The sequence below is a fragment of the Ranitomeya variabilis genome, chromosome 4 (genome assembly GCF_051348905.1).
Source record: "Ranitomeya variabilis isolate aRanVar5 chromosome 4, aRanVar5.hap1, whole genome shotgun sequence".
NCBI classification, from domain to species: domain Eukaryota; kingdom Metazoa; phylum Chordata; class Amphibia; order Anura; family Dendrobatidae; genus Ranitomeya; species Ranitomeya variabilis.
Window position 1 is genome coordinate 355,781,871 of NC_135235.1, and position 23,639 is coordinate 355,805,509.

The window sequence follows — 23,639 nt, forward strand, 5'->3', positions numbered from 1 at the left end:
AAGTCCTTTATTTGTACAAAGCACTCCCTGATCCTCTTTTGCCCATTTATTACCTGTAAACAAATCAAATAATCCAAAGGGGTCTGCCATAAATCCATCCCACGACAATCCTTGACTTTGCTACATCCGGATTCTGTAGTGAGCAGTGACATCAGTAATGTGACCACTCACATTCATCCCCAAAAAGCCTTCCCTTAACCTATCCTCTCTGTCTAGCTATTGCCCCATATCAATTATCCCCTAAGTCTAATTAACTACTGTCATAATACATCCATTTTGAACTGTCCTTCTCCTCTCTCTTCCCACTTCCTCTTTGACCACTTACAATCTGGCTTCCGACCACATCATTCCACTGAAAATGCCCTTACTATATTCACCAATGACCTACTAACTGCCAAATCCAAGTGACACTACTCTGTCCTCCTCCTGGACCTGTCCTTTGCTGTGGACACAGTGGAACATTCCCTCTACTACAGATTATCTCATCTCTAAGCATCACAAACTTGGCCCTTTCTTTGATCTCCTCATAACTAACAGACTGGACATTCAACATCTCCTACTCACACACCATCTACTCATCTCGCCCCTTATCTTTCAGTCTCCCTCAAAGTCCAGTTCTAGGACCTCTGCTCTTCTTCATCTACACCTTCGGCCTGGCACAGCTCATAGAGTTCCATGGCTTTCAGAATCACCTCTATGCTGATGACATACATATCTACCTCTCTGGACCCAATATCGCCTCCTTACTAACCAGAATCTCACAACATATGTCCACTATTTCATCTTTCTTCTCTGCTAGATTTATAAAACTTAATATGGATAAAACAGAATTCATCATCTTTCCCCTATCTCACTCAACACCCCCAGATCTATCCATCAAAGTCAATAGCTGCTCACTCACCCCAGTTTGGCAAATTCACTGCCTTGGTGTAAACCTTGAATCTCTCCTTCAAACCACATATCCAAGTCATTTACACTTCCTGCTGACTCCAAATCAAAAATATTTCCAGGATCCACACCTTCCTTAACAAAGAATCTGCATAAACACATGTGTATGCACTCATCATCTCCTACCTCCTAGATGACGAGGAAAAGGCTAACATATTAAACACCTTCTTCTCCACGGTATTCACGGTGGAAAATGAAATGCTAGGTGAAATCCCAAGAAACAATGAAAACCCTATATTAAGGGTCACCAATCTAACCCAAGAAGAGGTGCGAAACCGGCTAAATAAGATTAAAATAGATAAATCTCCGGGTCCGGATGGCATACACCCACGAGTACTAAGAGAAAAAAGTAATGTAATAGATAAACCATTATTTCTTATTTTTAGGGACTCTATAGCGACGGGGTCTGTTCCGCAGGACTGGCGCATAGCAAATGTGGTGCCAATATTCAAAAAGGGCTCTAAAAGTGAACCTGGAAATTATAGGCCAGTAAGTCTAACCTCTACTGTTGGTAAAATATTTGAAGGGTTTCTGAAGGATGTTATTCTGGATTATCTCAATGAGAATAACTGTTTAACTCCATATCAGCATGGGTTTATGAGAAATCGCTCCTGTCAAACCAATCTAATCAGTTTTTATGAAGAGGTAAGCTATAGGTTGGACCACGGTGAGCCATTGGATGTAGTATATCTCGATTTTTCCAACGCGTTTGATACCGTGCCGCACAAGAGGTTGGTACACAAAATGAGAATGCTTGGTCTGGGGGAAAATGTGTGTAAATGGGTTAGTAACTGGCTTAGTGATAGAAAGCAGAGTGTGGTTATAAATGGTATAGTCTCTAACTGGGTCGCTGTGACCAGTGGGGTACCGCAGGGGTCGGTATTGGGACCTGTTCTCTTCAACATATTCATTAATGATCTGGTAGAAGGTTTACATAGTAAAATATTGATATTTGCAGATGATACAAAACTATGTAAAGCAGTTAATACAAGAGAAGATAGTATTCTGCTACAGATGGATCTGGATAAGTTGGAAACTTGGGCTGAAAGGTGGCAGATGAGGTTTAACAATGATAAATGTAAGGTTATACACATGGGAAGAAGGAATCAATATCACCATTACACACTGAACGGGAAACCACTGGGTAAATCTGACAGGGAGAAGGACTTGGGGATCCTAGTTAATGATAAACTTACCTGGAGCAGCCAGTGCCAGGCAGCGGCTGCCAAGGCAAACAGGATCATGGGGTGCATTAAAAGAGGTCTGGATACACATGATGAGAGCATTATACTGCCTCTGTACAAATCCCTAGTTAGACCGCACATGGAGTACTGTGTCCAGTTTTGGACACCGGTGCTCAGGAAGGATATAATGGAACTAGAGAGAGTACAAAGGAGGGCAACAAAATTAATAAGGGGGATGGGAGAACTACAATACCCAGATAGATTAGCGAAATTAGGATTACTTAGTCTAGAAAAAAGATGACTGAGGGGCGATCTAATAACCATGTATAAGTATATAAGGGGACAGTACAAATATCTCGCTGAGGATCTGTTTATACCAAGGAAGGTGACGGGCACAAGGGGGCATTCTTTGCGTCTGGAGGAGAGAAGATTTTTCCACCAACATAGGGCAGTGATAATCTGGAATTGCTTGCCTGAGGAGGTGGTGATGGCGAACTCAGTCGAGGGGTTCAAGAGAGGCCTGGATGTCTTCCTGGAGCAGAACTCTATTGTATCATACAATTATTAGGTTCTGTAGAAGGACGTAGATCTGGGGATTTATTATGATGGAATATAGGCTGAACTGGATGGACAAATGTCTTTTTTCGGCCTTACTAACTATGTTACTATGTTACTATGTTACTATGTTACCTTGACTACTGCAAACTCCTGCTTTGTGGCTTCCCCTCTAACACTTTCTCACCTCTCTATCCTAAACTCCGTTGCCTAACTAGTCCACCTATCCCCCTGCTATTCTAGCAGTTTCTCCTTACTATCAATCTCTTCACTAGCTCCCCATTACCCAGAGACTGTTAAAAACCCTAATCATGTCATAAAAGGCCATCCACAACCTGTCTCCTCCATACATCTGTGACCTAGTCTCTCGCTACTTACCTGCACACAACCTCCGATCCTCACAAGACCTCACAAGATCTCTTTTTTTAATCCTCTCTTATCTCCTCTTCCCAAAATTCAATACAAAATTTCTCCCATGCATCCCCTTTACTCTGGAGCTCTCTACCACAGCATATCAGACTCTCTCCAACCGTGGAAACCTTCAAAAGGCACCTCAAGACCTACCTTTCTATCTTCCAACAAGCCTGCAACCTGCAGTAACCGTCTTTTCACCATGCTGCTATATCACTCATCCCTTGTTGACTGTGAACCATCATGGGGAGGGTCCTCCCTCCTCCTGTACTGGTCAGTTACTGGTATTGTTTATACTTATTGTACTTGTTTTTTTTTATTATGTATACCCCCTTTTCACATGTAAAACACCATGGAATAGATGGCAATATAATAATAAATAATAACAATAATCAATGTCACCTGCTCTTGGTGGTATTAGAAAGAGCAGGTGATGCTGATGACAATAGTAGTCATTAGCTGACACCTGACCAGCGGTATCCTATTCATCATCGGTCACAGACACTGGCTGTTGTCTGTAGGAAAACCTAGGAACAGCGATACGCAGTGGTTATTAACGGAGGTGACTGCAGTAAGGTTACTGTCAGTAAGAGCCAGTGTTTCCTGTGCTGTCACACAGAAGACAGCATGGGAACTGCCGTATATCCACAGGTCCCCCTCATCCCTACAACAAACATAAACCGATGTACACTCAAATATTCTTGCATGTCAGTTTTCAATAAGTTGAAAGCAGTCACGTGATGGTGAAGGAGCACTACACAGACTATAACAACGCCACTGTGGGCATAATATCAGTTGGCTTAGGCCTCTTTCACACCTCCGTTTTTTGCCATCAGTCACAATCCGTCATTTTTAGAAAAAAACAGATCCAGCAAATGTTTCTGCTGGATCCATTTTTTTCTCATAGATTAGGGTTAGAACTAGGGTTAGGGTTAGGGCTAGGGTTAGAATTAGGGTTAGAACTAGGGTTAGGGTTAGAATTAGGCTATGTGCACACGGTGTGGATTTGGCTGCGGATACGCAGCAGATTGGCCGCTGTGGATTTGTAGCAGTTTTCCATCAGGTTTACAGTACCATGTAAACCTATGGATAACCAAATCCGCTGTGCCCATGGTGCAGAAAACACTGCGCGGATTCCGCAGAGTTTTGCACCTGTTCTTCAATAGGAATCTGCATCTGAGATCCGCACAAAAAACACTGGAAATCTGCGGTAAATCCGCAGGTGAAACGCAGTGCCTTTTACCTGCAAATTTTTCAAACATGGTGCGGAAAAATCTCACACGAATCCGCAACGTGGGCACATAGCCTTAGGGTTGGGGTTAGAATTAGAGTTAGGGTTGGAATTAGGGCTAGGGTTGGAAATAGGGTTAAGATTTGGCTTGTGGTTAGGATTATGGTTAGGGTCAGGGGTGTGTTGGGGTTAGGGTTGTGGATAGGGTTGGGATTAGGGTTAGGACTAGGGTTAGGGTTGGGAGTAGGGTTAGGGGTGTGTTGGGGTTAGGGTTGTGGTTAGGGGTGTGTTGGGGTTAGGGTTGTGATTACGGTTATGGCTAGAGTTGGGATTAGGGTTAGGGTTGTGTTGGGGTTAGTGTTGGAGTTAGAATTGAGGGGTTTCCACTTTTTAGGCACATCAGGGTTCTCCAAACGCAACATGGCGCCACCATTGATTCCAGCCAATCTTGCGTTCAAAAAGTCAAATAGTGCTCCCTCCCTTTCGAGCCCCGACGTGCGACCAAACAGTGCCCCCACAAATGGGGTAACAGCATACTCAGGACAAACTGGGCAACAATTATTGGGGTCCAATTTCTCCTGTTACACTTGCGAAAATAAAACATTTCTTGCTAAAACATAATTTTAGAGGAATGAAAAATATTTTTTTATTTTCACGGCTCTGCGTTATAAACTTCTGTGAAGCACTTGGGGGTTCAAAGTGCTCACCACTAGTGTTGAGCATTCCGATACCGCAAGTATCGGGTATCGGCCGATATTTGCTGTATCGGAATTCCGATACCGAGAGCCAATACTTTTGTGGTATCGGGTATCGGTATCGAAACAACATTAATGTGTAAAAGAAAGAATTAAAATAAAAAATATTGCTATACTCACCTCTCCGACGCAGCCTGGACCTCACCGAGGGAACCGGCAGCGTTCTTTGCTTAAAATGCGTGCTTTTCCTTCCTTCCGTGACGTCACGGCTTGTGATTGGTCGCGTGCCGCCCATGTGGCCGCAACGCGACAAATCACAGCAAGCCGTGACGTAATTTTAGGTCCTTCAGTATTTTAAAATTACGTTCTGGCTTGTGATTGGTCGCGTCGCGGCCACATGGGCGACGCGACCAATCACAAGCCGTGACGTCACGGGAGGCTGGACACGCGCGCATTTTAAAATGCACGCGTGTCCTGCCTCCCGTGACGTCCCGGCTTGTGATTGGTCGTGTCGCCCATGTGGCCGTGACGCGACCAATCACAGCAAGCCGTGACGTAATTTTAGGTCCTTCAGGATTTTAAAATCACGTTCCGGCTTTGTGATTGGTCGCGTTGCGGTCACATGGGCGACGCGACCAATCACAAGCCGGGACGTCACGGGAGGCAGGACACGTGCGCATTTTAAAATGCGCGCGTGTCCAGCCTCCCGTGACGTCACGGCTTGTGATTGGTCGCGTCGCCCATGTGGCCGCGACGCGACCAATCACAAGCCAGAACGTAATTTTAAAATACTGAAGGACCTAAAATTACGTCACGGCTTGCTGTGATTGGTCGCGTCGCGGCCACATGGGCGGCACACGACCAATCACAAGCCGGGACTTCACGTAAGGAAGGAAACGCGCGAATTTTAAGCAAAGAACGCTGCCGGTTCCCTCGGTGAGGTGAGTATAGCAATATTTTTTATTTTATTTCTTTCTTTTACACATTAATATGGATCCCAGGGCCTGAAGGAGAGTTTCCTCTCCTTCAGACCCTGGGAACCATCAGGGATACCGTCCGATACTTGAGTCCCATTGACTTGTATTGGTATTGGGTATCGGTATCGGATTGGATCCGATACTTTGCCGGTATCGGCCGATACTTTCTGATACCGATACTTTCAAGTATCGGACGGTATCGCTCAACACTACTCACCACACATCTAGATAAATTCTTTGGGGGGGTCTAGTTTCCATAATGGGGTCACTTGTGGGGTGTTTCTACTGTTTAGGCACATCAGGGGCTCTGCAAATGCAACGTGATGCCCGCAGACCATTCCATCAAAGTCTGCATTTCAAAAGTCACTACTTTCCTTCCGAGCCCCGACGTGTGCCCAAACAGTGGTTTACACCCACATATGGGGTATCAGTGTACTCAGGACAAACTGGGCAACAACAATTGTGGTCCAATTTCTCCAGTTACCCCTGTGAAAATAAAAAATTGCTTGATAAAACATCATTTTTGAGGAAAGAAAAATGATTTTTTTATTTTCACGGCTCTGCGTTGTAAACTTCTGTGAAGCACTTGGGGGTTCAAAGTGCTCACCTGTCATGATTCTCAATGGCGAGAGAACATAACCCAGCATATATAAGAACTAGCTCTTGGAAGATGGAATCTAAACTGACCATGAACTAAACCTGCCGCACAATTAACAGTGGCCGGGTTGCGTGCCTACGTTTTATCCCTAGACGCCCAGCGCCAGCCGGAGGACTAACTAATCCTAGCAGAGGAAAATACAGTCCTGGCTCACCTCTAGAGAAATTTCCCCAAAAGGCAGACAGAGGCCCCCACATATATTAGCGGTGATGTTAGATGAAATGACAAACGTAGTATGAAAATAGGTTTAGCAAAATCGAGGTCCGCTTACTAGATAGCAGGAAGACAGAAAGGGCACTTTCATGGTCAGCTGAAAACCCTATCAAAAACACCATCCAGAAATCACTTTAAAACTCAAGTATTAACTCATAACACCAGAGTGGCAATTTCCGATCACAAGAGCTTTCCAGACACAGTAACGAAACAGCAGCTGTGAACTGGAACAAATGCAAAAACAAACAAGGACGAAAGTCCAACTTAGCTGGAGTTGTCTAGTAGCAGGAACAAGCACAGAAAGGCTTCTGATTACATTGTTGACCGGCATGAAACTGACAGAGGAGCAAGGTTATATAGCGACTCCCACATCCTGATGGGAACAGGTGAACAGAGAGGATGATGCACACAAGTTCAATTCCACCAGTGGCCACCGGAGGAGCCCAAAATCCAATTTCACAACAGTACCCCCCCTCAAGGAGGGGGCACCGAACCCTCACCAGAACCACCAGGGCGATCAGGATGAGCCCTATGAAAGGCACGGACAAGATCGGAGGCATGAACATCAGAGGCAGTCACCCAAGAATTATCCTCCTGACCGTATCCTTTCCATTTGACCAGATACTGGAGTTTCCGTCTGGAAACACGGGAGTCTAAGATCTTTTCCACAACGTACTCCAACTCACCCTCAACCAACACCGGAGCAGGAGGCTCAACGGAAGGCACAACCGGTACCTCATACCTGCGCAATAATGACAGATGAAAAACATTATGAATAGAAAAAGATGCAGGGAGGTCCAAACGGAAGGACACAGGGTTAAGAATCTCCAATATCTTGTACGGGCCGATGAACCGAGGCTTAAACTTAGGAGAAGAAACCCTCATAGGGACAAAACGAGAAGACAACCACACCAAGTCCCCAACACAAAGCCGAGGACCAACACGACGACGGCGGTTGGCAAAAAGCTGAGTCTTCTCCTGGGACAACTTCAAATTGTCCACTACCTGCCCCCAAATCTGATGCAACCTCTCCACCACAGCATCCACTCCAGGACAATCCGAAGATTCCACCTGACCGGAGGAAAATCGAGGATGAAACCCCGAATTACAGAAAAACGGGGACACCAAGGTGGCAGAGCTGGCCCGATTATTGAGGGCGAACTCCGCCAATGGCAAAAAAGCAACCCAATCATCCTGATCCGCAGACACAAAACACCTCAAATATGTCTCCAAGGTCTGATTAGTCCGCTCGGTCTGGCCATTAGTCTGAGGATGGAAAGCAGACGAAAAAGACAAATCTATGCCCATCCTAGCACAGAATGCCCGCCAAAATCTAGACACGAATTGGGTCCCTCTGTCAGAAACGATATTCTCCGGAATACCATGCAAACGAACAACATTTTGAAAAAACAGAGGAACCAACTCGGAAGAAGAAGGCAACTTAGGCAAGGGAACCAAATGGACCATCTTAGAGAAACGGTCACACACCACCCAGATGACAGACATCTTCTGAGAAACAGGCAGATCCGAAATAAAATCCATCGAGATGTGCGTCCAAGGCCTCTTCGGAATAGGCAAGGGCAACAACAATCCACTAGCCCGAGAACAACAAGGCTTGGCCCGAGCACAAACGTCACAAGTAGTGTTGAGCATTCCGATGCTGCAAGTATCGGGTATCGGCCGATACTTGCTGTATCGGAATTTCCGATACCGAGATCCGATATTTTTGTAATATCGGATATCGGTATCGAAACAACATTAATGTAAAAAGGTGTAAAAGAAAGAATTAAAATAAAAAATATCGCTATACTCACCTGTCCGACGCAGCCGGGACCTCGGCGATTGTAAGCGGCAGCGTTGTTTCTTTAAAATTCGCGCTTTTACATGCTTACGTGAATTCCCGGCTTCTGATTGGTCAGGGCGGCCATGTTGCCGGGACGCGGACCAATCACAGCAAGCCGTGACGAAATTACGTCACGGCTTGCTGTGATTGGTCCGCGTCCCGGCAACATGGCCGCCATTAACCAATCACAAGCCGTGACGTCACGGGAGGCTGGACACGCGCTTATTTTGAAAAGCGCGCGTGTCCAGCCTCCCGTGACGTCACGGCTTGTGATTGGTCACGGCGCCATATTGCCGGGATGCGGACCAATCACAGCAAGCCGTGACGAAATTACGTCACGGCTTGCTGTGATTGGTCCGCGTCCCAGGAACATGGCCGCCATTAACCAATCACAAGCCGTGACGTCACGGGAGGCTGGACACGCGCTTATTTTGAAAAGCGCGCGTGTCCAGCCTCCCGTGACGTCACGGCTTGTGATTGGTCACGGCGCCATATTGCCGGGACGCGGACCAATCACAGCAAGCCGTGACGTAATTTCGTCACGGCTTGCTGTGATTGGTCCGAGTCCCGGCAACATGGCCGCCCTGACCAATCAGAAGCCGGGAATTCACGTAAGCAAGTAAAAGCGCGAATTTTAAAGAAACAACGCTGCCGCTTACAATCGCCGAGGTCCCGGCTGCGTCGGACAGGTGAGTATAGCGATATTTTTTATTTTAATTCTTTATTTTACACATTTATATGGTTCCCAGGGCCTGAAGGAGAGTTTCCTCTCCTTCAGACCCTGGGAACCATCAGGAATACCGTCCGATACCTGAGTCCCATTGACTTGTATTGGTATCGGGTATCGGTATCGGATTGGATCCGATATTTTGCCGGTATCGGCCGATACTTTCCGATACCGATACTTTCAAGTATCGGACGGTATCGCTCAACACTAGTCACAAGACTGCACAAAGCCTCGCACATCTCGTGACAGGGAAGGCCACCAGAAGGACCTAGCCACCAAATCCCTGGTACCAAAGATTCCAGGATGACCTGCCAACGCAGAAGAATGAACCTCAGAGATGACTCTACTGGTCCAATCATCAGGAACAAACAGTCTACCAGGTGGGCAACGATCCGGTCTATCCGCCTGAAACTCCTGCAAGGCCCGCCGCAGGTCTGGAGAAACGGCAGACAATATCACTCCATCCTTAAGGATACCTGTGGGCTCAGAATTACCAGGGGAGTCAGGCTCAAAACTCCTAGAAAGGGCATCCGCCTTAACATTCTTAGAACCCGGTAGGTATGACACCACAAAATTAAACCGAGAGAAAAACAACGACCAGCGCGCCTGTCTAGGATTCAGGCGCCTGGCAGACTCAAGGTAAATTAAATTTTTGTGGTCAGTCAATACCACCACCTGATGTCTGGCCCCCTCAAGCCAGTGACGCCACTCCTCAAAAGCCCACTTCATGGCCAAAAGCTCCCGATTCCCAATATCATAATTCCGCTCGGCGGGCGAAAATTTACGGGAAAAAAAAGCACAAGGTCTCATCACGGAGCAGTCGGAACTTCTCTGCGACAACACCGCCCCAGCTCCGATTTCAGAAGCGTCAACCTCAACCTGAAAAGGAAGAGCAACATCAGGCTGACGCAACACAGGGGCGGAAGAAAAGCGGCGCTTAAGCTCCCGAAAGGCCTCCACAGCATCAGGGGACCAATCAGCAACATCAGCACCCTTCTTAGTCAAATCAGTCAATGGTTTAACAACATCAGAAAAACCAGCAATAAATCGACGATAAAAGTTAGCAAAGCCCAAAAATTTCTGAAGACTCTTAAGAGAAGAGGGTTGCGTCCAATCACAAATAGCCTGAACCTTGACAGGATCCATCTCGATGGAAGAGGGGGAAAAAATGTATCCCAAGAAGGAAATCTTTTGAACCCCAAAAACGCACTTAGAACCCTTCACACACAAGGAATTAGACCGCAAAACCTGAAAAACCCTCCTGACCTGCTGGACATGAGAGTCCCAGTCATCCGAAAAAATCAGAATATCATCCAGATACACAATCATAAATTTATCCAAATAATCGCGGAAAATGTCATGCATAAAGGACTGGAAGACTGAAGGGGCATTTGAAAGACCAAAAGGCATCACCAAATACTCAAAGTGGCCCTCGGGCGTATTAAATGCGGTTTTCCACTCATCCCCCTGCTTGATTCGCACCAAATTATACGCCCCACGGAGATCAATCTTAGAGAACCACTTGGCCCCCTTTATACGAGCAAACAAATCAGTCAGCAGTGGTAACGGATATTGATATTTAACCGTGATTTTATTCAAAAGCCGATAATCAATACACGGCCTCAAAGAGCCATCTTTTTTAGACACAAAGAAAAAACCGGCTCCTAAGGGAGATGACGAAGGACGAATATGTCCCTTTTCCAAGGACTCCTTTATATATTCTCGCATAGCAGCGTGTTCAGGCACAGACAGATTAAATAAACGACCCTTAGGGTATTTACTACCCGGGATCAAATCTATGGCACAATCGCACTCCCGGTGCGGAGGTAGTGAACCAAGCTTGGGTTCTTCAAAAACGTCACGATAGTCAGACAAGAATTCAGGAATCTCAGAGGGAATAGATGATGAAATGGAAACCAAAGGTACGTCCCCATGAGTCCCTTTACATCCCCAGCTTAACACAGACATAGCTTTCCAGTCGAGGACTGGGTTATGAGCTTGCAGCCATGGCAATCCTAGCACCAAAACATCATGTAGATTATACAGCACCAGAAAGCGAATAATCTCCTGGTGATCCGGATTAATACGCATAGTTACTTGTGTCCAGTATTGTGGTTTATTACTAGCCAATGGGGTGGAGTCAATCCCCTTCAGAGGTATAGGAGCTTTCAAAAGCTCCAAATCATACCCACAGCGTTTGGCAAAGGACCAATCCATAAGACTCAAAGCGGCGCCAGAGTCGACATAGGCGTCCGCGGTAATAGATGATAAAGAACAAATCAGGGTCACAGATAGAATAAACTTAGACTGTAAAGTGCTAATTGAAACAGACTTGTCAAGCTTCTTAGTACGCTTAGAGCATGCTGATATAACATGAGTTGAATCACCACAATAGAAGCACAACCCATTTTTTCGTCTAAAATTCTGCCGCTCGCTTCTGGACAGAATTCTATCACATTGCATATTTTCTGGCGTCTTCTCAGTAGACACCGTCAAATGGTGCACAGGTTTGCGCTACCGCAGATGCCTATCGATCTGAATAGCCATTGTCATGGACTCATTCAGACCCGCAGGCACAGGGAACCCCACCATAACATCCTTAATGGCATCAGAGAGCCCTTCTCTGAAAATCGCCGCCAGGGCGCACTCATTCCACTGAGTAAGCACAGACCATTTACGGAATTTTTGGCAGTATATTTCAGCTTCATCTTGCCCCTGAGATAGGGACATCAAGGCTTTTTCCGCCTGAAGCTCTAGATGAGGTTCCTCATAAAGCAACCCCAAGGCCAGAAAAAACGCATCCACATTGAGCAACGCAGGATCCCCTGGAGCCAATGCAAAAGCCCAATCCTGAGGGTCGCCCCGGAGCAAGGAAATTACAATCCTGACCTGCTGTGCAGGATCTCCGGCAGAGCGAGACTTCAGGGACAAAAACAATTTACAATTATTTTTAAAATTTTGAAAGCCAGATCTATTCCCCGAGAAAAATTCAGGCAAAGGAATTCTAGGTTCAGACATAGGTGCATGAACAACAAAATCTTGCAAATTTTGTACCTTCGTTGCGAGATTATTCAAACCTGTAGCTACACTCTGAAGATCCATTTCAAACAGGTGAACACAGAGCCATTCAAGGATTAGAAGGAGAGAAAGAGAGGAAGGCTGCAATATAGGCAGACTAGCAAGTGATTCAATTATGAGCACACTCAGAACTAGAGGAAAAAAAAAAAAAAAAAAATTTCAGCAGACTTCTTTTTTCTCTCCTTTCTCAGCCAATAATTTAACCCTTTTGGGCCGGTCAAACTGTCATGATTCTCAATGGCGAGAGAACATAACCCAGCATATATAAGAACTAGCTCTTGGAAGATGGAATCTAAACTGACCATGAACTAAACCTGCCGCACAATTAACAGTGGCCGGGTAGCGTGCCTACGTTTTATCCCTAGACGCCCAGCGCCAGCCGGAGGACTAACTAATCCTAGCAGAGGAAAATACAGTCCTGGCTCACCTCTAGAGAAATTTCCCCAAAAGGCAGACAGAGGCCCCCACATATATTGGCGGTGATGTTAGATGAAATGACAAACGTAGTATGAAAATAGGTTTAGCAAAATCGAGGTCCGCTTACTAGATAGCAGGAAGACAGAAAGGGCACTTTCATGGTCAGCTGAAAACCCTATCAAAAACACCATCCAGAAATCACTTTAAAACTCAAGTATTAACTCATAACACCAGAGTGGCAATTTCCGATCACAAGAGCTTTCCAGACACAGTAACGAAACAGCAGCTGTGAACTGGAACAAATGCAAAAACAAACAAGGACGAAAGTCCAACTTAGCTGGAGTTGTCTAGTAGCAGGAACAAGCACAGAAAGGCTTCTGATTACATTGTTGACCGGCATGAAACTGACAGAGGAGCAAGGTTATATAGCGACTCCCACATCCTGATGGGAACAGGTGAACAGAGAGGATGATGCACACAAGTTCAATTCCACCAGTGGCCACCGGGGGAGCCCAAAATCCAATTTCACAACACTCACCACACATCTAGATAAGTTCCTTGGGGGTACTAGTTTCCAAAATGGGGTCACTTGTGGGGGGTTTCTACTGTTTAGGCACTTTAGGGGCTCTGCAAATGCAATGTAACGCCCGCAGACCATTCCAGCAAAGTCCGCATTCCAAAACGTCACTACTTCCCTTCTGAGCCCCGACATGTGCCCAAACAGTGGTTCCCCCCCACGTATGGGGTATCCGCATACTCAGAACAAACTGGACAGCAACTTTTTCGGTCCAATTTCTCCTGCTACCCTTGTGAAACTAAAAAAATGCTTGCTAAAACATCATTTTTGAGGAAAGAAAAATGATTTTTTATTTTCACGGCTCTACGTTGTAAACTTCTGTGAAGCACTTGGGGGTTCAAAGTGCTCACCACACATCTAGATAAGTTCCTTTGGGGTACTAGTTTCCAAAATGGGGTGACTTGTGGGGTGTTTCTACTGTGTAGGCACATCAGGGGCTCTGCAAACGCAACGTGACGATTGGAGCTAATTTTTCATTCAGAAGTCAAATGGCGCTCCTTCCCTTCTGAGCTGTGCTGTGTGCACAAACAGTGGTTTGTTACCACATATAAGGTATCAGTGTACTCAGGAACAATTGCCCAACACATTTTAGGATCCATTTTATCCTGTTGCCCATGTGAAAATGAAAAAATTGAGGATACAATAATTTTTTGTGTGAAAAAAAAAATACTTTTTTATTTTACGGATCAATTTGTGAAGCACCTGGGGGTTCAAAGTGCTCACTATGCATCTAGATAAGCTCCTTGGGGGATCTAGTTTCCAAAATGGGGTCACTTGTGGGGGAGCTCTAATGTTATGGCACACAGGGGCTCTCCAAATGCGACATGGTGTCCGCTAAAGATTGGAGCCAATTTTTCATTGAAAAAGTCAAATGGTGCTCCTTCCTTCCGAGCCCTGTCGTGCGCCCAAACAGTGGTTACCCCCACATGTGGGGTATCAACGTACTCAGGACAAATTGTACAATAACTTTTGAGGTCCAGTTTCTCTTTTTACCCTTGGAAAAAGAAAAAAATTGTTGCTAAAAGATCATTTCTGTGACTAAAAAGTTAAATGTTCATTTTTTCCTTCCATGTTGCTTCTGCTGCTGTGACACACCTGAAGGGTTAATAAACTTCTTGAATGTAATTTTGAGTACCTTGAGGGGTGCAGTTTTTAGAATGGTGTCACTTTTTGGTTCCTAAAAAAAATGGTTTTGTAAATTTTGTTGTAAAAATGAGAAATCACTGGTGAAATTTTAACCCTTATAACTTCCTAGAAAAAAAAAATTTTGTTTCCAAAATTGTGCTGATGTAAAGTAGACATGTGGGTAATGTTGTTTGTTAACTATTTTATGTCACATAACTCTCTTGTTTAACAGAATAAAAATTAAAAATTTGAAAATTGCGAAATTTTCAAATTTTTTGCCAAATTTCTATTTTTTTCACAAATAAACGCAAAAATTATCGACCCAAATATACCACTATCATGAATCCCAATATGTCTCGAAAAAACAATCTCAGAACCGCTAGGATCCGTTAAAGCGTTCCTGAGTTATTACCTCATAAAGGGACACTGGTCAGAATTGCAAAAAACGGCCAGGTCATTAAGGTCAAAATAGGCTGGGTCATGAAGGGGTTAAAGCTCATTTGCCATTTATCGGCCCAAGCTTCTAGTTTACATAAATCATCCTGTAATATAAGATTGTCCTCCTCTGTATTGATTACCCTGCAGAGTTTAGTGTCATGTGCAAAATTAAAATTCTACTCTGAAAGCCCCCTACAAGGTCATTAATAATTATGTTAAAAAAGAGGGCCTAATACTGACCCCTGTGGTATCCCAATGTTGACTGTGACCAAGTCCGATTTTGCTCCATTAATAACCACCCTTTGCTTCCTATCACTGAGCCAGTTTTTAACCCACTTACACATATTTTCTCCTATCCCCATTATTCTCATTTTATGTATCAACCTTTTGTGTGGCACCGTATCAAAAGCTTTTGAAAAGTCCGTATATACCACGTCCACTGCATTTCCTTGGTCCAGTCCGGAACTTACTTCTTCATAGAAGCTTTTCAGATTAGTCTGACAGGAATGGTCCCTCATAAACCCATGTTGATATTGGGTAATGAGATCATTCCTCTTCAGATATTCTAGTATAGCATCTCTAAGAATAGCCTCCAGGATTTTACCCACAGTAGAGGTTAAGCTTATTGGCCTAAAATTTCCAAGTTCATTTTTTGTCCCCTTTTTAAATATTGGCACCACATTTGCTATACGCCAGTGCTTTGGTACAGACCCTGTTATTATGGAGTCTTTAAAGATTAAAATAATGGTCTATCTATTAAAGTACTTAATTTCTGTAGTACTCGGGAGCGTATCACATCTGGGCCCCGGGATTTATCAACTTTAGTGATTTTTGTTCTTCATGAGATTTTCTTGTGTATAAATACTGTTGAAAAAATTCATTCATTTAGTAAAAGAGCTGTTGCTAAATCTAAGAGACTAAAAAGCCAGCAATCTCTTGATTTTAACTAAATTAACAACATCATCATATACATTTTCACAATTTTTCTCATTATGACTAGGGCAAATTAATATTGGAATATTGTGGTAATTAAAAGAGAAGGAGATGTGTGGGCCTTGATATTTATTTAAGTGGTCTAGAACAGCTGGATAACAGAATATTGGCTGTTATCCACCATAAATGCAATGTTTTTTATACATACTGAGGAACACCAGAGATGAAGAAAGTGATACCAATGTAGAACATGACAAATGTAAATTGCTTACAGCTTATGGTACTTTTTCAATTGCCAAGCAACTGCAGCTGTTTAGAATGGAAAATAATTTCAAGTACATGTTAAGAAAAGGACACAAATTCCATTATTTCAAATCTGTTAATCTGTAACCTGGTCCCAAAGCAGGGACATATTACCCTTAACTGGCTGACATAGACAGAAAAGGGCCCCTGTGCAAGAACAATATATGGGCCCTTTGCAGCCCAATAGCTTCTAAAAATGCAAAACTACATCTTCTTTGGAGGTAAAAATGGGCCCCATTACTTCTTGGGCCCTTGTGTGGTCGCACAGATTGCACCAATGATATGTTAGCCTGTGCCTTACTTTACTATAGCTCTCAAGGATTGGTTAGGTTCACATTTGGACCCAGAAATGTATATAGTATATATAATAAGCCTTTAGTGTAAAGATATTACCTAGTGTGTCAGTCATCACAATAGGGATCTTTATCCCCTTTACCCCCAAGGGTGGTTTGCACGTTAATGACCGGGCCAATTTTTACAATTCTGACCCCTGTCCCTTTATGAGGTTATAACTCTGGAACGCTTCAACAAATCCTGACTATTCTGACATTTTTATTTCATGACATATTGTACTTCATGATAGTGGTAAAATTTCTTTGATATTTCTTGCGTTTATTTGTGAAAAATCGGAAATTTGGCGAAAATTTTGAAATTTTCGCAATTTTCCAACTTTGAATTTTTATGCATTTAAATCACAGAGATGTGTCACACAAAATACTTAATAAGTAACATTTCCCACATGTCTACTTTACATCAGCACAATTTTGAAACCAAATTGGTTTTTTTGTTAGGAAGTTATAAGGGTTGAAAGTTGACCAGCAATTTCTCATTTTTACAACACCATTTTTTTTAGGGACCACATCACATTTGAAGTCACTTTGAGGGGTCTATATGATTGAAAATACCCAAGTGTGACACCATTCTAAAAACTGCACCCCTCAAGGTGCTCAATACCACATTTAAGAAGTTTATTAACCCTTCAGGTGCTTCACAGTAATTTTTGGAATGTATAAAAAAATGAGCATTTAACAGTTTGGGCGCATGGCAGAGCTCGGAAGGGAAGGAGCGCCATTTGACTTTTCAATGCAAAATAGACTGGAAATTAGATGGGACACCATGCCACGTTTGGAGAGCCCCTGATGTGCCTAAACATTGAAACCCCCCACAAGTGACACCATTTTGGAAAGTAGACCCCTAAGGAACTTTTCTAGATGTGTGGTGAGCACTTAGACCCACCAAGTGCTTCACAGAAGTTTATAATGTAGAGCCGAAAAAAAAAATTATATTTTTTAACAAGAATGATTTTTTGCCCCCAATTTTTTATTTTCCCAAGGGTAACAGAAGAAATTGGACCACAAAAGTTGTTGTAAAATTTGTCCTGAGTACGCTGATACCCCATATGTGAGGGTAAACCACTGTTTGGGTCCATGGCAGAACTTGGAAGGGAAGGAGCATCGTTTGACTTTTCAATGTAAAATTGACTGGAATTGAGATAGGACACCATGTCGCGTTTGGAGAGCCCCTGATATGCCTAAACATTGAAGCCCCCTACAAGTGACAACATTTTGGAAAGAAGACCCCCTAAGGAACTTATCTAGATGTGTTGTGAGAACTTTGAACCTGCAAGTGTTTCACTACAGTTTATAACGCAGAGCCGTGAAAATAAAAATTCTTTTTTTTGTCCACAAAAATTATATTTTAGCCCCCAGTTTTGTATTTTTCCAAGGGTAACAGGAGAAATTGGACCCCAAAGGTTGTTGTCCAATTTGTCCTGAGTACGCTGATACCCCATATGGGGGTGAACCACCGTTTGGGCACATGGCAGAGCTCGGAAGGGAAGCAGCGACGTTTGGAATGCAGACTTAGATGGATTGGTCTGCAGGCGTCACGTTGCATTTGCAGAGCCCTTGATGTACCTAAACAGTAGAAACCCCCCACAAGTGACCCCATATTGGAAACTAGACTCCCCAAGGAACTTATCTAGATCTGTTGTGAGAACTTTGCACCCCAAAGTGTTTCACTACAGTTTATAACGCAGAGCCGTGAAAATATATTTTTTTTCCACAAAAATTATTTTTTAGCCCTTGGTTTTGTATTTTCCCAAGGGTAACAGGAGAAATTGGACCCCCAAAGTTGTTGTCCAATTTGTCTTGAGTACGCTGATACCCCATATGTTGGGGTAAACCCCTGTTTGGGCACACGGGAGAGCTCGGAAGGGAAGGAGCACTGATTTACTATTTCAGCGCAGAATTGGCTGGAATTGAGATCTGACGCCATGTCGCATTTGGAGAGCCCCTGATGTGCCTAAACAGTAGAAACCCCCCAATTCTAACTGAAACCCTAACCCAAACACACCCCTAACCCTAATCCCAACCATAACCCTAACCCTAATCCCAAACCTAATCCCAACCGTCAATGTAATCCAAACCCTAACTTTAGCCCCAACCCTAACCCTAACTTTAGCCCCAACCCTAACTTTAGCCCCAACCCTAACCCTAACTTTAGCCCCAACCCTAACTTTAGCCCCAACCCTAACCCTAAACCCAACCCTTACCCTAACTTTAGCCCCAACCCTAACTTTAGCCCCAACCCTAAATTTAGCCCCAACCCTAACCCTAGCTTTAGCCCCAACCCTAACTTTAGCCCCAACCCTAACCCTAACTTTAGCCCCAACCCTAACCCTAATGGGAAAATGGAAATAAATAAATTTTTTTATTTTTTTATTTTTCCCTAACTAAGGGGGTGAAGAAGGGGGATTTGATTTACTTTTATAGTGGTTTTTTAGTGGATTTTTATGATTGGCAGCCGTCATACACTAAAAGACGCTTTTTATTGCAAAAAATAGTTTTTGTGTCTCCACATGTTGAGAGCTATAATTTTTCCATATTTTGGTCCACAGAGTCATGTCAGGTCTTGTTTTATGTGGGACGAGTTGACATTTTTATTGGTACCATTTTTGGGCATGTTACATTTTTTGATCGCTTTTTATTCTGATTTTTGTAAGGTAGAATGAACAAAAACCAGCTATTCATGAACTTATTTTGGGGGGGTGCTTATACTGTTTCACGTTTAGTAAAATTGATAAAGAAGTTTTATTCTTCGGGTCAGTACGATTACAGCGATACCTCATTTATATAATTTTTTTATGTTTTGGCGCTTTTATGCGATAAAAACTATTTTATATAAAAAATAATTATTTTTGCATCATTTTATTCTGAGGACTATAACTTTTTAATTTTTTTGCTGATGATGCTGTATGGTGGCTCGTTTTTTGCGGGACAAGATGACGTTTTCAGTCGTACCATGGTTATTTATATCCGGCTTTTTGATCGTGTGTCATTCCACTTTTTGTTTGGCGGTATGATAATAAAGCATCGTTTTCTCAGTCCCCCATGACAGCACTACCAGAGAGAGGGGATCCGCCCTTCAGGGACAGGAAACCTATAGGATAAAAGGGCGGTACCTCTCTCCTGCATCAGTTTTGGTTTCCTGTCCCTGACGGGGAACATTCTAGGATCGGTACCTGAATGAAGAACCAGAGCCGGCCAGTCGGGTATGGCAGCGGGGAGGCCCCTGTCACGGCCAGGTGTGGCGTCCGATGCTGCCACTGCTGGGACCAAAAGACCTGCAGAGTGCACGGGGGGAAGAGCAGCCCCACTCCGGATAGGAGTAAGGGGCTTCAGGGAGCTGGACGCCAGGAAGACCGCACCAGAATGGGCACTTCCGGATTCGGGGTGGCGCATGCGCGTGGTGTACTTCGGGTGCACCAAGATGGCCGCTGCCCCGGATATAGTGCCTATTCATTTCCTGGTCCCGGGCAGTGCGCACATGCGAAAATGAGAAAAAGGAAAAAAATGGCGCTTTCCCGGTGACGCAGCCATGGAGGGGGGCTGGTATTGGCGCCATGTTTTAAATGAGGAGTGATGCGCAATTCATTGCTGCATGCCATCCAAAGCCATGGAGGACAGCGATCAGCAGCTCCAGCCGCCACAGCCATTACAGCCGCAGCAGCAGCGCCACCACCAGCGCAAGCCAGGTGTGCAAAGGAAGAGGTCCTCTGCCAACACTCGCAATACCCGGTACAGCAGCCATTCCACACAGCATAGCAAAGGCTCCAGTGTCATTAACTAGCTGACACCACCACCTACGGATCTGATACAGGATCCTACACCTCCTCCAGAACCGGTACCTGTGGCTGCGCAAGATGGGTGAGTGATCTTCGTGAAAGTTGACTAGTATAATGGGGTCCCCTCTTCTCCGTTTATTCTAGGCAAGGAAAAGAACGGGGAAAACTAAACACAGAACCTGCCCACTGTGTGAGAAACCCTTACCGCAGTCCTGGGATAAGAAGTTGTGTGATTCCTGTATAGGACAAGTCCTCTGTGAGGAAACCCCAAACTTTGCCTCTGAATTAAGATCCGTAATAAAATCAGAGGTAGAGACAGTGTTTAAATCCCTTAAAGGAGAAAGGGTTAAGGAGAAAACACCCATATCCGATTCCCACTCCAATTCCTCTAGTTCTGATATTGGAGACTCAGATAGATGGGATTCCTCCTCATCTTCCTCGGATAATGAGAGCGGAGGTCACCACTGCTTTCCTTTAGATGAAGTCAATGCACTTGTGAAAGCAATAAGATCGACCAAGGGCGTCCTAGATCCCCGGGCTGACAAGACAGTACAGGACATAATGATTGGAGGATTAGGTAAAAAAAGCACAGAGTATTTCCTATTAATGAAAAACATCCAAGCCTTAACTAAAAGGGAGTGGGAAAAGCCAGAGAGAAAAAACTTTTCGGTACCATCCCTTAAAAGGAAATAACCCTTCGAGGAAAAGGCTTCTACTTCATGGGATAAGGCCTCTAAACTTGACGTAGGAGTAGCTAAGGCCTCAAAAAAATTTGCTTTGCCCTTTGAGGGCATGGGAACTGTGAAGGATCCCCTTGACAAAAGAGCGGATACCTTCCTTAAAGGGGCATGGGAGTCGGCAGCTGGATGCTTAAGGCCAGCAATAGCAGCCGCATGCACCTCTAGATCCCTAATGATTTGGATTGATAATTTGGAAAAACAACTAAGAGATGGCGTATTGAGAAATAAAGTAATAGAATCTATTCCCATGATTACAGGGGCAGCAGCCTTTCTGGCAGACTCATCAGCTGACTCCGTTAAACTCACTTCTAAATCAGCAGCCCTATCAAATGCAGCCCTTAGGACTTTATGGTTAAAAAGCTGGCCAGGCGACCAACAAACCAAACAGAAACTTTGCTCAATCCCATGTGAAGGAAAATTTTTGTTTGGGGAGACCCTGGATGGTATTTTACAAAAAGCAGGAGACAAGAAAAAAGGTTTCCCCATTCTGGCCGTGCCATTTGATAAACGGCCCTTTCAGAATAGGAAATTTTTCCGGAGACGGCCACCAAGAGAGCAGAACAGATGGGATGATGGGAAAAGGAGAAATAGGGGCTTCCTTTTTGGTAATTCCTCAAGAGATAAAAAGACCACCAAGTGACACCTCCCCCAGGGTGGGAGGGAGATTATCTCAATTCCTCCCGGCTAGAGATGAGCCACCTCCCTAGTGTTCGGGTTCGGTTTGGTTCGTCAAACAGGGACGTGTTCGACGAACTGTTCGTCGAACGTTCAACGAGCACCGTCGAACCCCATTGAAACCAATGGCAGGCAAACACAAACACATACAAACACATGGAAAACACATAGAAAACACCTTAAAAGGTGTCCAAAAGCTGACAAACTGCTCAGAAGACACAATAAGCACATGGAAAAGTCACAACTACATATAGCCATGCGAAAAGAAAAGAGGTGGAGGAGTAAAAGGAGGAGGAGACACAGATATAGGCATGTCATGCCCTTCTAAAATCAAGAAAGGCTGGAGTAAAAATCTAAACTCACTCTACCAACACCCAGACGTCTTGACAAAAAAAATATATATATATATATCTTTAGGTAGAATGGCGGCTGGTCCATTCAGAACACTTTCCTTAGAAGACGTAGTGGTACCCCCGTTGGGAGTTGTGCCAAAAAATGAACCTAATACATTCAGACTAATCCACCATTTGTCATATCCAAGGGGAAGGTCAGTAAATGACAACATCGATGCGGAACCAAGTACAGTACTAAGTACTGTCCCTCCTTTGATGAGGCAATCAGGCAGGTCAGGAAGTTGGGAAGCGGCACCCTAATGGCCAAAACAGACATTGAGGGGGCGTTCCGTTTACTTCCTGTGCATCCGAATAGTGTCCTCCCATTGGGCTGCTTCTGTGAAGGAGCATACTACATAGATTGCTGTTTGCCCATGGGGTGCTCCATATCCTGCTCACTATTTGAGGTGTTTAGTTGCTTCTTCGAATGTGTCGTCATGGACGTTTGTAAGGCGGCACATATTATCCATTACCTCGACTACTTCTTATGCCTGGGCCCAAAAGATTCGCCACAGTGTGAAAACACACGGTAGTCCACCTGTGAGAAGGAGAGAGCTGGAGGGAGAGTGGACATCCCAGAGCCGAGGGGTTAGATTGAGAAAGAAAGAAGGCGGTGTAGCTTGCTTCATGGGTGGGGTACTCTGCTGAGTAGCAGAAATTGCTACTAGGCCCAAAAGGATTTCCTGGGCCAGATGCCGTTACAAAATAGTAGTTAGGTAAACAGGCAGTGTAGCTTGCTTCATGGGTGGGGTACGCTGCTGAGTTGCACTAAATTCTACTAGGCCCATAAGGATTTCCTGGGCTAGATGCAGTTAAAAAATAGTACTTAGGTAAACAGGCGGTGTAGCTTGCTTCATGGTGGGGTATGCTGCTGAGTAGCACCAAATTCTACTAGGCCCAAAATTATTTCCTGGGCCAGATGCTGTTAAAAATAGTACTTACCGTATATACTCGAGTATAAGCCGACCTGAGTATAAGCCGACCCCTCTAATTTTGCCACAAAAAACTGGGAAAACTTATTGACTCGAGTATAAGCCTAGGGGGGAAAATGCAGCAGCTACCGGTAAATCATTTATCAGGAGGACAATGAGTAAGTAACATACCAAAACCATTAGTTCAAATTTAATAGCTCTTTTTATTTACTGCCATAAAAATTAAACATAAATACAAAGGTCATTAATACAAAATCATGTGAATCACTCTAAAGTGTTAAGTATGACACAGGGTAGAGTATATCAGACTGAAAATGCTAAACGAGTAATGAGGGATCATCACACTGCTTGTATATTGGGTGCCTATATGATCACCAAAATAAGTATATTACTGCCTACAAGCAGATTCCCTCCCACTCATATTGCCGTACTCACACCATATGCTGTGGATAACTGAAAAA

At 44.2% G+C, this 23,639-nt stretch overlaps 1 protein-coding gene across 1 annotated transcript in view; it reads right to left on the reverse strand.

The window, feature by feature from the left end:
• Window positions 1–90, reverse strand: part of IL11 (interleukin 11) — a 251,748-nt gene extending 251,658 nt beyond the window's left edge. The window contains exon 1 of the mRNA XM_077256400.1: window positions 54–90. Within this exon, the coding sequence (XP_077112515.1) occupies window positions 54–90 (37 nt within the window). The remainder of the gene's footprint in view (window positions 1–53) is intronic.
• Between the last annotated feature and the right edge of the window lie 23,549 nt (window positions 91–23,639).